The sequence below is a fragment of the Salvelinus namaycush genome, chromosome 35, assembly GCF_016432855.1.
Source record: "Salvelinus namaycush isolate Seneca chromosome 35, SaNama_1.0, whole genome shotgun sequence".
NCBI lineage: Eukaryota > Metazoa > Chordata > Actinopteri > Salmoniformes > Salmonidae > Salvelinus > Salvelinus namaycush.
Genome location: NC_052341.1, coordinates 6,244,453 through 6,263,360, shown reverse-complemented (window position 1 = coordinate 6,263,360; position 18,908 = coordinate 6,244,453). Strand labels below are relative to the sequence as shown.

The 18,908-nt window shown below is 43.8% G+C and overlaps 1 protein-coding gene across 1 annotated transcript in view; it reads right to left on the bottom strand.

Moving 5' to 3' along the window:
* camkmt (calmodulin-lysine N-methyltransferase) overlaps positions 1-18,908 on the bottom strand; it is a 64,908-nt gene that overhangs the window by 21,288 nt on the left and 24,712 nt on the right. Inside the window, exon 6 of the mRNA XM_038975384.1 lies at positions 7,258-7,321. Coding sequence (XP_038831312.1) covers positions 7,258-7,321 — 64 coding nt within the window. The remainder of the gene's footprint in view (positions 1-7,257; positions 7,322-18,908) is intronic.

Below are 18,908 nucleotides of genomic sequence, written 5' to 3'. Positions count from 1 at the left end.
ATATTTGCATATTTGCACATTATTCTTGTGTTGGATTTGCCCCAAACATAACGCTTTGTATTCAGGATACAGTATAAAGTGAATTTCTTTGCCACAATTTTTGCAGTTTTAATTTAGTGCTTATTGCAAACAGGATTCATATTTAAAAATATTTGTTATTCTGTACAGGCTTCCTTCTTTTCACTCTGTCAATTAGGTTAGTATTGTGGAGTAACTACAATGTTGTTGATCCATCCTCAGTTTTCTCCTATCACAGCCATTAAACTCTGTAACTGTTTTAAAATCACCATTGGCCTTATGGTGAAATTCCAGAGTGTTTTCCTTCCTCTCCAGCAACCGGGTTAGGAAGGACACCTGTATCTTTGCAGTGACTGGGCGTATTGATACACCATCTAAAGTGTAATTAATAACTTCACCATGCTCAAAGGGATATTCAATGTCAGCATCTACCAATAGGTGCCCTTCTTTGTGAGACATTAGAAAACCTCCCTTGTCTTTGTGGTTGAACCTGCGTTTGAAATTCACTGCTCGACTGAGGGACCTTACAGATAATTGTATGTGTGGGGTACAGAGATGAGGTAGTCATATAAAACTATTATTGCACACAGAGTGAGTCCATGCAACTTATTATGTGACTTGTTAAGCACATTTTTACTCCTGAACTTGTTTAGGCTTGCCATGACAAAGGTGTTGATGCTTATTGACCCAAGACATTTCAGCTTTTAATTAATTTGTATACATTTCTAAAAACATAATTCCACTTTCACATTATGGTTCAGTGTGTGTAGGCCAGTGACAGAAAATCTCAATTTAATCCATTTTAAATTCAGGCTGTAACAACAAAATGTGGAAAAGGTCAAGGTGTGTGAATATGTTTTAGCACTGTATGTATGTAGAGTGGAGTCTGAAATTATCGACACCCTTAATAAATATGAGTAATAATGACTTTATAAAATAAATAATACAAATACTGAGTTATACTGTATGCAAAACATTTTGGTAAATGATATATTATTTTACAGTGCATTTAGAAAGACTACACCCCCTTGGATTTCTTCCCATTTTATTGTTTTACAATGGGGGAATAAAATGGATGAATAATGATGAGTGAGAAAGTTACAGAGGGCCAAAGATCATACCTCCAAGACAAGCAAACCTCTCAGCATTACCAATAACAGGGGAGGTTAGCATGTCTTCGGGGTATGATATTTGACCCTCTGTAACTTTGTCACTCATCATTATTCACGTTTCATTCAGGATTATCCATAATCATGGTAAGAACTGCAAGTCACAAGCTTGATGTAGTCATTGCATGCTAGGAATATGAGACCAAATACTAAAAACTTTTTACTACTTTTTTTTATAAGAATCTTTCGGGGTGTCAATCATTTTGACCCCTACCTTTTTGAGAAAATGTGCTATTACTTGTTAAACAAAATCTCTTTCTCTGACCAATTGTATTAGTATTAAATAATATAACTTCCCAATTTTTTGGAGCATACAATACAGTATTATATATTTTATACAGTCATTATTGCTCCTCTTTAAGAGTGTCAATCATTTCGGACCCCACTGTATGTATATATTTATATGTACAATATACACTGAGTGTACAAAACATTAAGAACATCTCCCTAATATTGAGTTGCACCCCCTTTTACCCTCAGAACAGACTCAATTTGTCGGGTCATGGACTACAAGGTGTTCAAAGCGTTCCACAGGGATGCTGTTGGCTGGATGTCCTTTGGGTGGTGGACCATTCTTGATACACACGGGAAACTGTTGAGCTTGAAAAACCCAGCAGCGTTGCAGTTTTTGACACACTCAAATCGGTGCACCTAGCACCTACTACCATACCCCGTTCAAAGGCACTTAAATATTTTGTCTTGCCCAATTACCCTCTGAATGGGACACATACACAATCCATGTCTCAATTGTCCTTTATCCTGTCTTCTCCCCTTCATCTACACTGATTGAAGTGGATTTAACAGGTGACATCAATAAGGGATCATAGCTTTCACCTGGACTCACCTGGTGTTCTTAATGTTTTGTACACTCTGATTGTTTAAAGCAAAACTACCAAAACTATTGCGGATGGTGAACCTTTAAAGAAGTCTCGAGTTATTGCTCTTCTGAGTACCTAATGATAAGCTGTAGACCACACTATCTACCAAGAGATTTCTCATCTATATTATTTGTAGCCGTCTATTTACCACCACAGACCGATGCTGGCACTAAGACCGCACTCAACCAACTCTATAAGGCCATAAGCAAACAAGAAAATGTTCACCCAGAAGCAACGCTCCTAGTGGCCGGGGACTTTAATGCAGGCAAACTTAAATGAGTTTTACCAAATTTTTACCAGAATGTCACATGTGCAACCAGAGGACCAAAAAAACTCTACACCACCTTTACTCCACACACAGAGATGCATACAAACCCGACATTTGGCAAATCTGACCATAATTCTATCCTCCTGATTCCTGCTTACAAGAAAAAACTAAAGCAGGAAGTACCAGTGACCGCTCAATACGGAAGTGGTCAGATGATTACAGGCAACATCCGCATCGAGCTAAAGGCTAGAGCTGCCGCTTTCAAGGAGCGGGAAACTAATCCGGACTCTTATAAGAAATCTCGCTATGCCCTCAGATAAACCATCAAACAAGCAAAGCGTCAATACAGGACTAAGATTGAATCCTACTACACCAGCTCTGACGCTCGTCGGATGTGGCAGGGCTTGAAAACTATTACGGACTACAAAAGGAAAACCCAGACGTGAGCTGCCCAGTGACGCGAGCCCACCAGACGAGCTAAATGCCTTTTATGCTCGCTTCAAGGCAAGGAACACTGAAGCATGCACAAGAGCACCAGCTGTTCTGGACGACTGTGTGAAAATGCTCTCGGTAGCCGATGTGAGCAAGACCTTTAAACAGGTCAACATTCACAAAGCCGCGGGGACCAGATGGATTACCAGGACGTGTACTCAAAGTATGCGCGGACCAACTGGCAAGTGTCTTCACTGACATTTTCAACCTCTCGTTTCAAGCAGACCTCCATAGTCCCTGTACCCAAGGAAGCAAAGGTAATCTGCCTAAATGATTACTGCCCCGTAGCACTCACGTCGGTAGCCAACAGATTCACAGATGACGCAATCTCAATCGCACTCCACACTGCCCTTTCCCACCTGGACAAAAGGAACACCTATGTGAGAATGATGTTCATTGACTACAGCTCAGCGTTCAACACCATAGTGCCCACGAAGGACCCTGGGACTAAACACCTCCCTCTGCAACTGGATCCTGGACTTCCTGACGGGCCGCACCCAGGTGGTAAGGGTAGGCAACAACACGTCTGCCCCGGTGATCCTCAACACTGGGGCACCTCAGGGGTGTGTACTTAGTCCCCTCCTGTACTCCCTGTTTGCCCACAACTGCATGGCCAAACACGACTCCAACACCATCATTACATTTGCTGACGACCCAACAGTGGTGGGCCTGATCACCGACAACGATGAGACAGCCTATAGGGAGGAGGTCAGAGAACTGGCAGTGTTGTGCCAGGACAACAACCTCTCCCTCAATGTGAGAAGACAAGGGAGCTGATCGTGGACTACAGGAAAAGGCAAGGCGAACAGGCTCCCATTAACATCAACAGGGCTGTAGTGGAGCGGGTCGAGGATTTCAAGTTCCTTGCTGTCCACATCACCAACGAACTACCATGGTCCAAACACACCAAGCCAGTCATGAAAAGGGCACAACAAAACCTTTTCCCCCTCAGGAGACTTAAAATATTTGGCATGGGTCCCCAGATCCTCAAAACTGTCTGCAGCTGCACCATCGAGAGCATCCTGACCGGTTGCGTCACCGTCTGGTATGGCAACTGCTCGGCATCTGACCGCAAGGCGCTAGAGAGGGTAGTGTGTACGGCCCAGTACATCACTGGGGCCAAGCTTTCTGCAATCCAGGACCTATAAAATAGGCGGTGTCAGAGGAAAGCCCATAAAATTGTCAGAGATTCCACTCACACAAGTCATAGACTCTTTTCTCTGCTACTGCATGGCAAGCAGTACCAGAGCGCCAAGTCTAGGACCAAAAGGCTCCTTTTGGTACCAGCTTCTACCCGCCAGCAAAAAGACTGCTGAACAATTAATCAAATGGTCACCGGACTATTACACTTGACCCCCCCCCCCCCCCCCCCCCCCCCCCCCCCCCCCCCAACCCCCGATGTGTTTGTACACTGCTGCTACTCACTGTTTATTATCTATGCATAGTCACGTCACCCTTACCTACATGTACAAATTACCTCAAGTAACCTGTACCCCCGCACACTGACTAAGTACCGGTACCAACTGTATATAACCTCGTTATTGTTATGTTATTGTGTTACTTTTTATTATTTTTTACTTTAGTTTATTTGATAAATATTTTCTTAACTCTTCTTGAACTGCACTGTTGGTTAAGGGCTTGTAAGTTAACATTTCACGGTAAAGTCTACACTTGCTGTAATCGGCGCATGTGACAAATAAAGTTTGATTTAAAACAATCAAAATCAAATCTATTGCCAGCCCCTTTCAGCAGGTAGGCTATAGCCAGATGAGAGTTGTGTCTCTGGTAGCTTACTTTTATTCTGGTAAAACACCATTTTCAACAGCGCATAGATTACAATAACCTATTAGTCAAGGGATTCATCCACTCTTTCTCCATCCCACCATCTATTTTTCTCCCTCCCTATCTATCTCCCCTTCTCTCATTTTCTCTCCATCTCTCCCTTTCCTCCAGCCTCCCTCTCTCCTCCTCTCCTCCTTAATTGTTTATATGCATTATCATTAACCAAGTACACAGCGTTGGGTCCAGGTGACAGACCTGTATTTTGAAAGCTGAGCCTTCCTTAGCCAGAGGAAGGTAAGCAATTTAAGCCCTGTGCTGAGCCCTAATCTTGGGTTGTCAAAAGGACCCAGCCATTCTCCCTATGCTAATCAATCAATGACGCCCTGCACCCGTTCACTCAGTGTATGTGTGTGTTTGTGTGTGTGTTTATGTATGTGCGTGTGGACCCAGTTATTTGAGGCCTGCCTCTCCTGTGGCCAGGCTGAACTCTTAGCTCTGACCACTCTGCTCTCCTCTCCTTTCAGCCAGCCAGTCAGCCAGCCAGGGAGTCAGCCAGTGAGCCAGCCAGTCAGCCAGCCAGGGAGTCAGCCAGTCAGCCAGCCAGGGAGTCAGCCAGTCAGCCAGCCAGGGAGTCAGCCAGCCAGTGAGCCAGCCAGGGAGTCAGCCAGGGAGTCAGCCAGCCAGTGAGCCAGCCAGGGAGTCAGCAAGCCAGTCAGCCAGCCAGGGAGCCAGCCAGTCAGTGAGCCAGCCAGGGAGTCAGCCAGTCAGTCAGCCAGCCAGTGAGCCAGCCAGTGAGCCAGCCACGGAGTCAGCTAGTCAGCCAGCCAGTGAGCCAGCCAGGGAGTCAGCCAGTCAGCCAGCCAGGGAGTCAGCCAGCCAGTGAGCCAGCCAGGGAGTCAGCCAGTCAGCCAGCCAGTGAGCCAGCCTCGGAGTCAGCCAGTGAGCCAGCCAGGGAGTCAGCCAGGGAGTCAGCCAGGGAGTCAGCCAGTGAGCCAGCCAGGGAGTCAGCCAGTCAGCCAGCCAGTCAGCCAGCCAGTGAGCCAGCCAGGGAGTCAGCCAGTCAGCCAGCCAGGGAGTCAGCCAGCCAGTGAGCCAGCCAGGGAGTCAGCCAGTCAGCCAGCCAGTGAGCCAGCCAGGGAGTCAGCCAGTCAGCCAGCCAGGGAATCAGCCAGCCAGGGAGTCAGACAGGGAGCCAGCCAGTCAGTCAGCCAGTGAGTGGCCATCTGTATTATTGTGATTCCATTCTATTTGATTTCTCCCAGGTATTATATTAGATAATAAACTAAAATATTAAAACTCACCTAATCCAATCAATGGCTGAAACGCATCCACACTTTCTAGATGAACCAGTATAGCTAGCACAGTCAGACCACCAGCAGTAAGGGGATTAGCTCCAGGTTCAAAGTTTCTTTGAAATCCTTCGGCTTTAAATATTATTTGATATTTTTGATCATATTATTTGTTTTAATTAAATTGGAGGATGGGAAGGCACACAGCAGTACAAACAAAATAAACCTAAAAAACAAGAATAACAGGGGATGAGCTGGTTTTGACAGCTGTTTTTTCATCTGTTTGAGGAGTCAGAATCCCCCCCGCCCCCAAAAAACATCAGCCCAAAAAAACAACAACAAAAAACAATTCCACTGTAATGGGCTGATTAGGATGGGGATGGCACGCCTCCATGTTGGAAAAACAAATTAACATCATTAGTAGTAGAAATGAATTGTTTTGTCAATCTGTTGTGGAATCTGTTCAGGGGCCAGTCTGTGGTACTGTGGTTTTAGGGTGAGATAGATTAAATAGGGAAATTAGGTATAAAGACTAATTTTGAGATAATCTCAATTATCTGCATTATAACTAGAGATAAACAAGGCATCAAAAGCCATTGCATTCAAATGAAGGGAGCGTAGTCAATATGTGGACGGTGGTCTTGTAAAAAAAGAGGGAGAAAGTTCCAAACCAACAATATATCAGGGAATAGAAGGATAAAGGATAGAGAGCTGTGCTGATTTCACCTGCTCTGGACGGCATACATTAGACGTGTACATCTGGTAAACCAGCCATAATACATGATTTACAGTAAACTTAAAGGAAAAGTAAGTAAAACATTACTCTAGAGGGGGACCTGTGTATCTATCTATACCCTCTGGACACCCAGGGAGGAAAGAGATAGGGCAAGGGGTTCAAACTGTAGTGTTTTGGATCAGTACCACTTCCTCGTCTCTGAATGGATTACAAAGATCATGGACCCTCCACCGTTACCACGTCAGCACTTTCACACCCCCTCCTCACTTCCTCCCCTTCTCCCTTTCACCCTCCCCTTTTAATAGAAAGACATTTCCTATCAAAGCCAATACTTGAAAAAGCCAGACAGATAAATAGAAATCACACATTATCTTTGAAGCCTTTTTTCATTTACTTTGCCTCTCGTAGCGTGTCTCTTATCACCGGGGGCAAATATGAGAAGTTCCCCGCTTTATGATTAGGGGAAAAGCTTTAAATAGATTATAGGACTCCATTCAAGTTGTACACAATAACTACTAAAGTATTACATGATATTAATCCTGCCATTCCATTACTGTCTCAATCACTGGGTGAAGCCTAATTACGGGGGAGTCCGTTGCTGCAGAGTGAATTGAAACACACTTACGTCTGGTCGCAGTAATCTCCTTATTGCATCAACCAAGCTGCCTCTGTACTGGTCCAGAAACAAGCTGAGGGTGGGAGGGAGGGAGGGGGGGGGGGGAAGAGAAATAGAGGGGGAGAAAGAGATAGATTAGAATGCATTCCAGCGATAGTGACTCAAGATAAACTAGGAGGCTATTTATTTTCCTTTGTTTACAAATAAATCCACAAACGGAAGAAAAACAATTTGCATGAGTAAAATTCATTTATTTTTTATTTATATTCTCCTCCCTTTATTTTCATCAAAGTCTAAAATGTACACAGATATCATCAAACATATGAAACACACACACACACACACCTCAAATCGCTAACAGATCTTGATTTTTCAAAACAATGATTTGAACACAAGTATACTGTCACGCCCTGACCGTAGAGAGCTTTTTATGTCTCTATTTTGGTTTGGTCAGGGTGTGATTTGGGTGGGCATTCTATGTTCATTTTCTATGTTTTGCATTTCTTTGTGTTTGGCTGGGTGTGGTTCTCAATCAGAGGCAGCTGTCTATCGTTGTCTCTGATTGAGAACCATACTTAGGTATCTTTTCCCCACCAATGCTTTGTGGGTAGTTGTTTTCGGTTTTGTGTTTCTGCACCTGACAGAATTGTTTCGGTTTCGTTCGTTCTCTTTGTTGTTTTGTTATTTAGTGTTCAGTTTTATTAATAAATCATGAACACTTACCACGCTGCGCTTTGGTCCACTCCTTCTTCAACAGACGATCGTTACAGAACTACCCACCACCAAAGGACCAGGCAGCGTGGCCAGGAAAGGCAGCCCCAATAAATAAAAAATTGGGGGGCGGCACACGGGACGGTCGGCGGAGCCGAGGATGGAACCAGAGCCAGTCGGGGTGAAACTGGAGGTGAGCGAGGGGAGCGAAGCAGAGACAGTGAAGGAGTTGATGGGGAGATTGGAGGAGAGAGCTATGAGAGAGCTGCTGTGTTGGTGCATGAGGCACGACATTCGCCCTACGGAGCGTGTCCTCGAGTTGTCACCCGAGTCAGCTCTACATACTCGTCCTGAGGTGCGTGCTAGCCGTCTGGTGAAGACTGTGCCAGCCCCACGCACCAGGCCTCCTGTGCGCCTCCCCAGCCCTGCACGTCTTGTGCCAGCATGGCGCTCCAGACGTCCCGTGCGCTTCCACAGCCCGGTGAGTCCTGCGCCGGCTCTAGGTACGGTTTCCCCAGTTCGCCAGGAGAACCCAGTGCGGCCTGTTCCAGCTCCCCGCACGTGCCGGGCTAAGGTGGGCATGCAGCCAAGAGGAGCGGTGCAAGTGCTAAGCACCAGAGCTCCCCCACAGCCCGGTTCGACCTGTGCCTGCGCTCTGGAGGTGCCGGGCTAGAGTGGGCATTCAGCCTGGAAGAGTGGTGCCAAGGCTACGCACCAGATCTCCAGTGCTCCCCCACAGCCCAGTGTATCCGGTGCCTCGGCCAAGGAAGAGGCCTCCTGTATGTCTCCCCAGCCTGGTGAGTCCTGTGCCTGTTCCCAGAACCAGGTCTCCTGTGTGTCTCCCCAGCCCGGATCCTCCAGCGACGCCCTCCAGTCCGGATCCTCCAGCGACGCCCTCCAGTCAGGAGCCTCCAGCGTCGCCCTTCAGTCCGGAGCCTCCAGAGGCGCCCTTCAGTCCGGAGCCTCCAGAGGCGCCCTTCAGTCCGGAGCCTCCAGAGGCGCCCTACAGTCCGGAGCTTCCAGAGGCGCCCTTCAGTCCGGAGCTTCCAGAGGCGCCCTTCAGTCCGGAGCTTCCAGAGGCGCCCTTCAGTCCGGCCCCCACAACGAGGGTCCCCAGTCCGGGGCCCGCTACGAATCAGAGGCAGCTGTCTATCGTTGTCTCTGATTGAGAACCATACTTAGATAACTTTTCCCCACCGATGCTTTGTGGGTAGTTGTTTTGTGTTTTTGCACCTGACAGAACTGTTTCGGTTTCGTTCGTTCTCTTTGTTGTTTTGTTATTTAGTGTTCAGTTTTATTTATAAATCATGAACACTTACCACGCTGCGCTTTGGTCCACTCCTTCTTCAACAGACGATCGTTACATATACAAAGTAATTATCTGTATTCATGTACAGTGAGCTAGCTGTTGTTTTGGCTCTGTACTTTGGATTTGAAATTAGGTTAAAGTGCAGACTGTCAGCTTTAATTTGAGGGTATTCTCATCCATATCAGGTTAACTGTTTAGAAATTACAGCACTTTTTGTACATGCTCCCCATTTTTGGGGAGCAAAAGTATAAGGACAAACTCACTTAAAGATGTATTAACTTCTAATGGCTGCAGGGGCAGTATTGAGTAGCTTGGATGAAAGGTGCACAGAGGTGCCCAGAGTAAACGGCCTGCTCCTCAGTCATAGTTGCTAATATTTGCATATTATTGTTAGTATTGGATAGAAAACACTCTGAAGTTTCTAAAACTGTTTGTATTATGTCTGTGAGTATAACATAACTCATATGGCAGGCAAAAACCTGAGAAGTTCCACTTCCTGTTTGGATTATTTCTGAGGTGGCCGATTTTCAACCAAGCTCTCATTGAAATTACAGCGAGATATTGATGAGTTTTCTTCACTTCCTACGGCTTCCACTAGATGTCAACAGTCAATAGAACTTTGTCTGATGACTCTAATGTGAAGGGGGGCCGAAGGAGACAGGAATTAGTCACCACTGCCACGAGCTGACCATGCTTTGACCACGCGCGTTCACGTGATAGGCAGCTCCGTTCCATCGCTCAACTGAAGTCAATCTAATTCTCCGGTTGGAACGTTATTCAATATGTATGTTAACAACATTCTAAAGATTGATTCAGTACATCGTTTGACATGTTTCTACTGACTGTTATGGAACTTTTGGACATTTCGTCACGTTATCGTGGACGCGCTTTGTGACTTTGGAATTGTTTACCAAACGCGCTAACCAAAGTAGCTAATTGGCCATAAATAACGGACATTATCGAACAAATCAAGCATTTATTGTGGACCTGGGATTCCTAGGACTGCATTCTGATGAAGTTCATCAAAGGTAAGGAAACATTTATCATGTATTTTCTGGTTTCGTTGACTCCAACATGGCGGCTAATTTGGCTATTGTTCTGAGCGCCGTCTCAGATTATTGCATGATTTGCTTTTTCCGTAAAGATTTTTTGAAATCTGACACAGCGGTTGCATTAAGGAGAGGTATATCTATAATTCCATGTGTATAACTTGTATTATCATCTACATTTATGATGAGTATTTCTGTTGAAACGATGTGGCTATGCAAAATCACTTGATGTTTTTGGAACTAGTGAATGTAACGCGCCAATGTAAACTCAGATTTTTTTATATAAATATGAACTTTATCAAACAAAACATGCATGTATTGTGTAACATGAAGTCCTATGAGTGTCATCTGATGAAGATCATCAAAGGTTAGTGATTCATTTTATCTCTATTTCTGCTTTTTGTGACTGCTATATTTCGCTGGAAAAATGGCTGTGCTTATTGTGGTTTGGTGGTGACCTAACATAATCGTTTGTAGTGCTTTCGCTGAAAAGCATATTTGAAATCGGACACTTTGGTGGGATTAACAACAAGATTACCTTTAAAATGATATAAGACACATGTATGTTTGAGGAATTTTAATTATGAGATTTCTGTTGTTTGAATTTGGCGCCCTGCACTTTCACTGGCTGTGGTCATATCGATCCCGTTAGCGGGATGCAGCCATAAGAAGTTTTAAAGTAGTCAAAAGTATTTGTCCAATATTCATAGCACGCAATGACTATATCAAGCTTGTGACTCAAAAAATTTTGTTGGATGCATTTGCTGTTTGTTTTGGTTGTGTTTCAGATTATTTTGTACCCGATATAAATTAATGGTAAATAATGTAGTGCCATGTGTCACTTTTATTGTAAATAAGAAAATAATATGTTTCTAAACACTTCTACATTAATGTGGATGCTACCATGATTACGGATAATCCTGAATGAATCGTGAATAATGATGAGTGAGAAAGTTACAGATGCACAAATATCATACCTCCAAGACATGCTAACCTCTCACAACTACAAAAACAGGGGAGGTTAGCATTTTTTGGGAGGTATGATATTTGTGCATCTGTAACTTTCTCACTCATCATTATTCACCATTCAGTCAGGACAACCCATAATCATGGTAGCATCCACATTAATGTAGAAGTGTTTAGAAACATATTATTTGGCCACTCTATCATAAAGGCCTGATTGGTGGAGTGCTGCAGATATTTGTCCCTCTGGAAGGTTCTCCCATCTCCACAGAGGAACTCTGGAGCTCTGTCAGAGTGACCATCGGGTTCTTGGTCACCTCCCTGACCAAGGCCCTACTCCCCCGATTGCTCAGTTTGGCTGGGCGGCCAGCTCTAGGAAGAGTCTTGGTGGTTCCAAACTTCTTCCATTTAAGAATAATGGAGGCCACTGTGTTCTTGGGGACCTTCAATGCTGCAGAAATTTTTTGGTACCCTTCCCCAGATCTATGCTTCCACACAATCCTGTCTCGGAGCTCTACGGACAATTCCTTCGAACTCATGGCTTGATTTTTCCTCTGACATGCACTGTCAACTGTGGGACCTTATATAGACAGGTGTGTGCCTTTCCAATCAATTGGATTTACCACAGGTGGACTCCAATCAAGTTGTAGAAACATCTCAAGGATGATCAATGGAAACAGGAAGCACCTGAGCTCAAATTCGAGTCTCATAGCAAAGGGTCTGAATACTTACAGTATGTAAATAAGGTATTTCTGAATTTATAAAAAACTGTTTTGGCTTTGTCATTATGGGGTATTGTGTGTAGATTGATGCGGGAAATAAACAATTTATCCATTTTAGAATAACGCTGTAACGTAACAAAATGTGGAAAAAGCGAAGGGGTCTGAAAACTCTCCGAATGCACTCTACTCTTATTTACAATGAAAATGACTCCAAAATGACACATTATTTACCATTAATTCCTATTGGGCATAAAATAATCTGAAACACAACCAAAACAAACAGTATGTGCATCCAACAAGTTTGTAAAGTCACAAGCATGATGTAGTCATTGCGTGCTCGGAATATGGGACCAAATACTAAACTTTTGACTACTTTAATACAACTTCTAATATTCATCTGTATGCAGATGACACTGTTATGTATGCCATTAGCCACCTGTTGACCAGGCTATGTTAGAGCTGCAATCTGACCTTGTTATCTTACAGAAAGCCCGGGCAAGACTAAATACATGATGTTCTCTAGTTCTCTCCTGAATGTTTCAGATGGACAACGTATGTATTCATTGGATGGTCCTCCCATTGATCGGGTTCCCGCCTACAAATATCTGGGCATTTCAATGTTTAAAAAGCATATGGATGAGTTTGTTAAAAAGCTAAGATTTAAAGTGTGTCTAAAAAAAAATATATATATATAGATCTAGTATCTCCCTAAATAGCAGGAAGCAGATTGTACAGTCAACTTTCCTGACAGTCCTTGATTATGGCGACACCATTTACCAGATTGCAGCAGCCACTACTCTTAAACCTTTGGATGCCGTCTACCATAGCACCATTCGTTTGATCACTGGTGACAGTTTTAATACTCACCACTGCATCCTGTATCAAAAAGTTTGGCTGGTCCTTATTAAAGTCCCATATAACAATTCCTTACTTCCTTTTTGTTTACAAAGCCCTACTACACAAGCTTCCAACTTACCTAACTTCGTTGCTAATGAATAAAAGAATGAGCTACCAAACCCACTCGTAGGATTGGTTAACTTGAGGTAAATCCTCCTTTAGTTTTAGTGCCCCCCATTGTTGGAATAACGTACAAAATGATTCCCTGGTGCCACTAGGGCAGTTTAGGACTCTAGTGTTGAATTAATTAATTAATTGAGGCTTGATTTTAATGGTTCATTTGTTGTGGTCTTGAGGTTGTGCCTTGTGGTTATTTTTATTCTTCTTGTTTTAAATGTAATGTAAATTGTTCTTCCTGTTGTGGAAAATGTTTCTACTCAGGATACGATTGGGAATGAGACCCTGGTCTCAATTGGGCTATACTGAATAAAAAACAAAACATTTGACAAAACATTGCTCTGTCCATGACATAGACTGACTAGGTGAATGCTATGATCCCTTATTGATGTCACTTGTTAAATCATGAAGGGGAGGAGACAGGTTAACTTCTCTTATCTACGGATACCGGATGCGGGTTTGAATTCGACAACATACGGTGATCGCCACAAATAGTCATATTAAACATTCCTGAAAATACAAGTGTCTCACATGTTTCAAAAGCTCAGAATCTTGCTAATCCAACTGCCTTGTCAGATTTAAAAAAGGATTTACTGCGAAAGAATACGATGCGATTATCTGAGCACAGAGCCCCATACCAAACTACTTTTTCAACCAACACAGGCATAACAAAATCACAGATAGCAATGAAATAAATTGTTTACCTTTGAAGATCTTGCTCTGTTTGCAATCCCAAGGCTCATTGTTACACAATGAATGGTCTTTTGTTCAGTTAAATCCATTTTTATAGCCTAACACGAAACATTTTGTGAACGCTTATCTCGTTGAATTTCGTGTCATTCAATTTTCGACGAAACATTCGACGTAAATACACAGACTAAACCTGACTTTATCCAGTCATGTTTGGTTTCCTTGCAATCAACTGTTTGTTTGTAACACAATCAAACTTGATGGGTCATTTCGCGGGACGTATTGACCCCAAAAAAACGATTGAAGACAACAAGTAACAACCTCATTGTGCACCAATTATATGACCGCTGTTTCGTTGATTGACTGTATTTTAACCCAATGACCACTGATCGTCTTGAAATCTAGCTGCGTAGATAGCCAATGAGCAGAGGTAAACGGCAATATCTAATGTTTGTGTTTTGGAAGACCAACCCATGTAGTAAACTCCGGCGTAAAGATCGTCATTCGCCATTGAAGTTTCATACTGGAAGTAGCCAAACTCATTACGCACAGCACTGTTTCGGTAACAAGCATCTTCAGATGTTTATATATCGAAAATCATGGCGAATAAGTCAAGGAAAGCTAAATCTAAGACTAGATATACGAATGTAGACAAAATTATAGAGGAAATTGATCGTGAAAGTGAAACATATGCTTTTGGAAGACGACTCAGTTAGCGACCATGACTCAAATGGAAGCATATTTTTTGAACGGAGAGGACATTGTTTTGGACTGGTAAGTTCTTCTCATGCTAATGCCGTTGTTTGAAATTAATAATATAAAATATTATTTGTGATTGTTTTTACATTTTATTTGCAATATATAAAAATGTAATGAAATGTGTAAAGTACACATTGGCTATACTTCCTCCAGCGCATGCTTCCTCAACTCAGTCTACATATTATGGATTAGAGGGAGCATGGTCGAGATGTGTGTGTCTGCCGCCAACGTGTCCATCCCCAACGTGTGTCCATCCCCTTCTGAAGCTGGTTCATCCAGCTGGACCCCTGCTGTCTCTGGCTCCACACCTCCCGGGCCATCTAGGAGGTAAACTGTTCATATTTACTCTTGAGGGCTATATAAATAGATTTGATTTGATAGAGGACTGAGGGTCTTCCAAATATTGAAAGTGTGTAGATAGTTACCCATGTTATTTTGTAAATGTATATATTTTTTTTCTTTATATATATTTTTTCTCCATTTTTTGGGGGGGTGTGTTAGAATACCATTTTGGTATTTTGTATATAGTTATTTGTTTCAAAATGTATACCTTCACCAATTTGGCCACTCGGGTACATTTGGGCTACTTGTGTGGGACACCTGGGTGACTTCATGATAAATGTCATGTAGCACACTCATTTTGGAAGTTATCATTCTGAAACTTTGCACAAGTACTGTTGCCCTCTTATGTTTTTCACTGAAATTGTCCCCATATTCATATCTGAATGTTTGTTTTATCTTGTTCATTTTAAAGATGATGATACAACAATTAAAAAGAAAAAACGTATGTTTTTTTCATTGTATTATCTAAACCAGATCTATTGTGTTATATTCTCCTACATTCAATTCACATTTACACAAACTTCAGAGTGTTTTCTTTCAAATGGTACCAAGAATATGCATATCCTTGCTCCTGGGCCTGAGCTAGAGGCAGTTAGATTTGGGTATGTCTTCAGGCGGAAATTGAAAGAAGGGGGGGTAGCTGTAAGAGGTTTTAAAGAAAGAAGCCTTGAGACAATTGAGACATGGATTGTGTATGTGTGCCATTCAGAGGGTGAATGGGCAAGACAAAATATTGAAGTGCCTTAGAATGGGGTATGGTAGTAAGTGCCAGGCGCACAGGTTTTGTGTCAAGAACTGCAACGCTGCTGGGCTTTTCACGCTCAACAGTTTCCTGTGTGTATCAAGAATGGTCCACCACCAAGCTAACTTGACACAACAGTGGAAGTATCGGAGTCAACATGGGCCAGCAACCCTGTGGAACGCTTTCTACACCTTGTAGAGTCCATGCCCTGACAAATTGAGGCTGTTCTGATGGCAAAACGGGGGGGGGGGGGCTCCAATTTAACCTCAGTCATTGTTTCATTTCAAATGTGCTGGAGTACAGAGCCAAAAGAAAACAAAAAATGTCACTGTCCCAATACCTTTGGAGCTCATTGTATTTATATAAATAAAATATGATAATGTTAGAAAATGATAAAAACATTCAATTTATCTAATTTACAAGTAACAACCATCATTTTAATCCCCAAACCTCAACAGTGACATGATATAAAACTGTACAAACCTAGTGACATTTGAATAATTGTTGGAGTTTTTTGCAAGTCTAAGGGAACTCAACAAGCTATCATATGTCATTACTCAGCAATGACCATTATCAGATCATTGAACACTAGTGCAATGTATGTAAAACTCCTTTAGATGAAACGGAATGAGAGATTTAAAAAGAGATGGCAAGACTAAGGTGGAGGGGTTGGAATGAGATAGTATACTGTATCTGCCTGTTTGTAGGAGTAGTTAAGAGAAATTGTTTAAATACAGATGAAAATATAAGGAATATAAAGGTGATATTGAGATTTATGAGATTAAACCTGTGTGAGAGAGTGGAGGAAGTGGAGTGTAATTGTATTCAAATATGAGTGAGAGTGAGTGAGTGAGTTTGACAGACAGAGACTGTGTGTGTGTTAACGTGGCCACTCATGTTTGTCCTCTCTTTGGGGAGACGGGTGACAGGAGCGTCATTGAGCAGGAGATGAGAAGAGGAAACAGACTTGTGTTCATGCATGCCTCGTTGCCCACGGTGATCACCCTGGTAACGCACTCACGGTCAGATCAGCACCAAGCTGGGCTTCAGTCACCCCCCTCACCCTCCCCCTCCAATCACACCCAAAGCAGCCGTCACTCTAATCACAATAGCCTCTGTCAGGACCAATATTATCCCAAATGAGTGCTAAAGTAATTTGACTAAATGCAACAATACAACTCAGATCTAGCATAATCCAACACAAAGCCCCTACTGGCTCGGAGCGCTGCAATCTGGGGGAAACTTTCCAATCACGTTAGCTGGTGACCTTCCCTATGCAAATCTGTCTCTTCTGTAGGAAATCCGTGTGGAGCGGAGCGGGATGGAGGAGAGGGGAGCGGAGCGGGATGGAGGAGAGGGGAGCGGAGCGGGATGGAGGAGAGGGGAGCGGAGCGGGATGGAGGGGAGCGGAGCGGGATGGAGGAGAGGGGAGCGGAGCGGGCTGGAGTAGAGGGGAGCGGAGCAAGTAGGAGTGGAGCGGTGCACAGCATGGCCTGACTGACTGACCCGACTGATGGGCCTCACTGTGTCCCTTACCACACACAGAACATTGTGTCCTGGGTTTAGAATTCCAGACTGGAATAAAACAATAAAAGAAATACACTTGATTTCAGTAACAAAACAGGGGACAGGACAGTGCATCACAGTGGGCACTTAGCCTCAGTGTGATGGGATTAATAATGCTTTGGGAAACAGTGAGAGTACATTCGGGGACATGTACTGTATGTGGAAGGATACATTGACCTCCATCTATGGAGAAAGAAAGTCCCTCTCCGTGCTGGTAACAGGAAGCAGGCTGTACCAGCAGAAGGAGATACAGTAAGGGTCAGTAGTAATACGCTATCTCTGAGGTATCTCTGGTTCCCTCCAATGGGAAAACACCAGATCAGCTTCCTGAGTGAACTCCGACCTTAGTCCATGTGGGTGTTATGTGGGGTGCTGAGGTAATACATGTAGTGAACAGGGCTTTGGTATAGTTGGTGATGTGTAGGGGATAGGCCGCTGTAGAGAATAGGGATTTCATGCAGATGGGTGATGATAAGGCCCTTGTACTGTTTTGTACAGATGAGATAAAGCTTCTAGTTTCCCTCTCCTTTTTTAGTCTCATTGTTCCACTAATCACTTCCCGCACTTATCTAAGATGGTTTCAGACTCATTTTCTTGCTTACAAGAAATGTCACTTCACAAATCCATTGTAAGGACACAGATGTGAAGGTTATACAAGTTTGAGTTTGTAAAAACACTTTCTAGTCTATTGACCACAATTACATAATGCTTCCATTGACCTGTCTTTTGTACCGGGAGCAGATTGTGTGTGGTGAGTAAGAATGTGAGTTTAGAAATGACGATGTCTAACATACGTTGGGGTCGTGACCTCTGACCTCAAATCAGGTTCATTATATGGTGAACTGGTGACCCCCCCTGTTTTGTGCGGGTGGGGTCACTGCTGAACAATGGAGGTTGGGCCTTAGGGAGGGGAGGCGAGGGGTGGGCAGTCTACCCTGTCTCTGCCCCTCTCTCTGTCCCCTTCCCCTGGTCAGCGGGGCACCCCACCCCTCTAAACATACTCCGAGACACTTCCACTACTTCCCCTTTATCTGAACCTAACCCACCAGTCATCTGATACACACTATATATACAAAAGTATGTGGACACCCCTAGTGGATTTGGCTATTTCCACCAAACCCATTGCTGACAGGCGTATAAAATCGAGCACACAGCCATCCTATCTCCACAGACAAACATTGGCAGTAGAATGGCCTTACTGAAGAGCTCAGTGACTTTCAACGTGGCACCGCTATAGGATGCCAACAAGTCAGTTCGTCAAATTTCTGCCCTGCTACAGCTTCCCCAGTCAACTGTTAGTGCTGTTATTGTGAAGTGGAAACGTCTAGGAGTAACAACGGCTCAGCCGCGAAGTGGTAGGCCACGCAAGCTCACAAAACGGAACGGCCGAGTGCTGAAGCACGTAAAAGTCGTCTGTACTCGGTTGCAACACTCACTACCGAGTTCCAAACTGCCTCTGGATGTAACGTCAGCACAAGAAATGTTCGTCGGGAGCTTCATGAAATGGGTTTCCATAGCCGAGCAGCCGTACACAAGCTTAAGATCACCATGAGCAATGCCAAACGTCGGCTGGAGTTGTGTAAAGCTCACCTCCATTGGACTCTGGAGCAGTGGAAACGCTTTCTCTGGAGTGATGAATCACGCTTCACCATCTGGCAGTCCGACAGATGAATCTGGGTTTGGCGGATGCCAGGAGAACGCTACCTGCCCCAATACATAGTGCCAACTGTAAAGTTTGGTGGAGGAGGAACAAGGGTCTGGGGCTGTTTTTCATTGTTCGGGCTAGGCCCCTT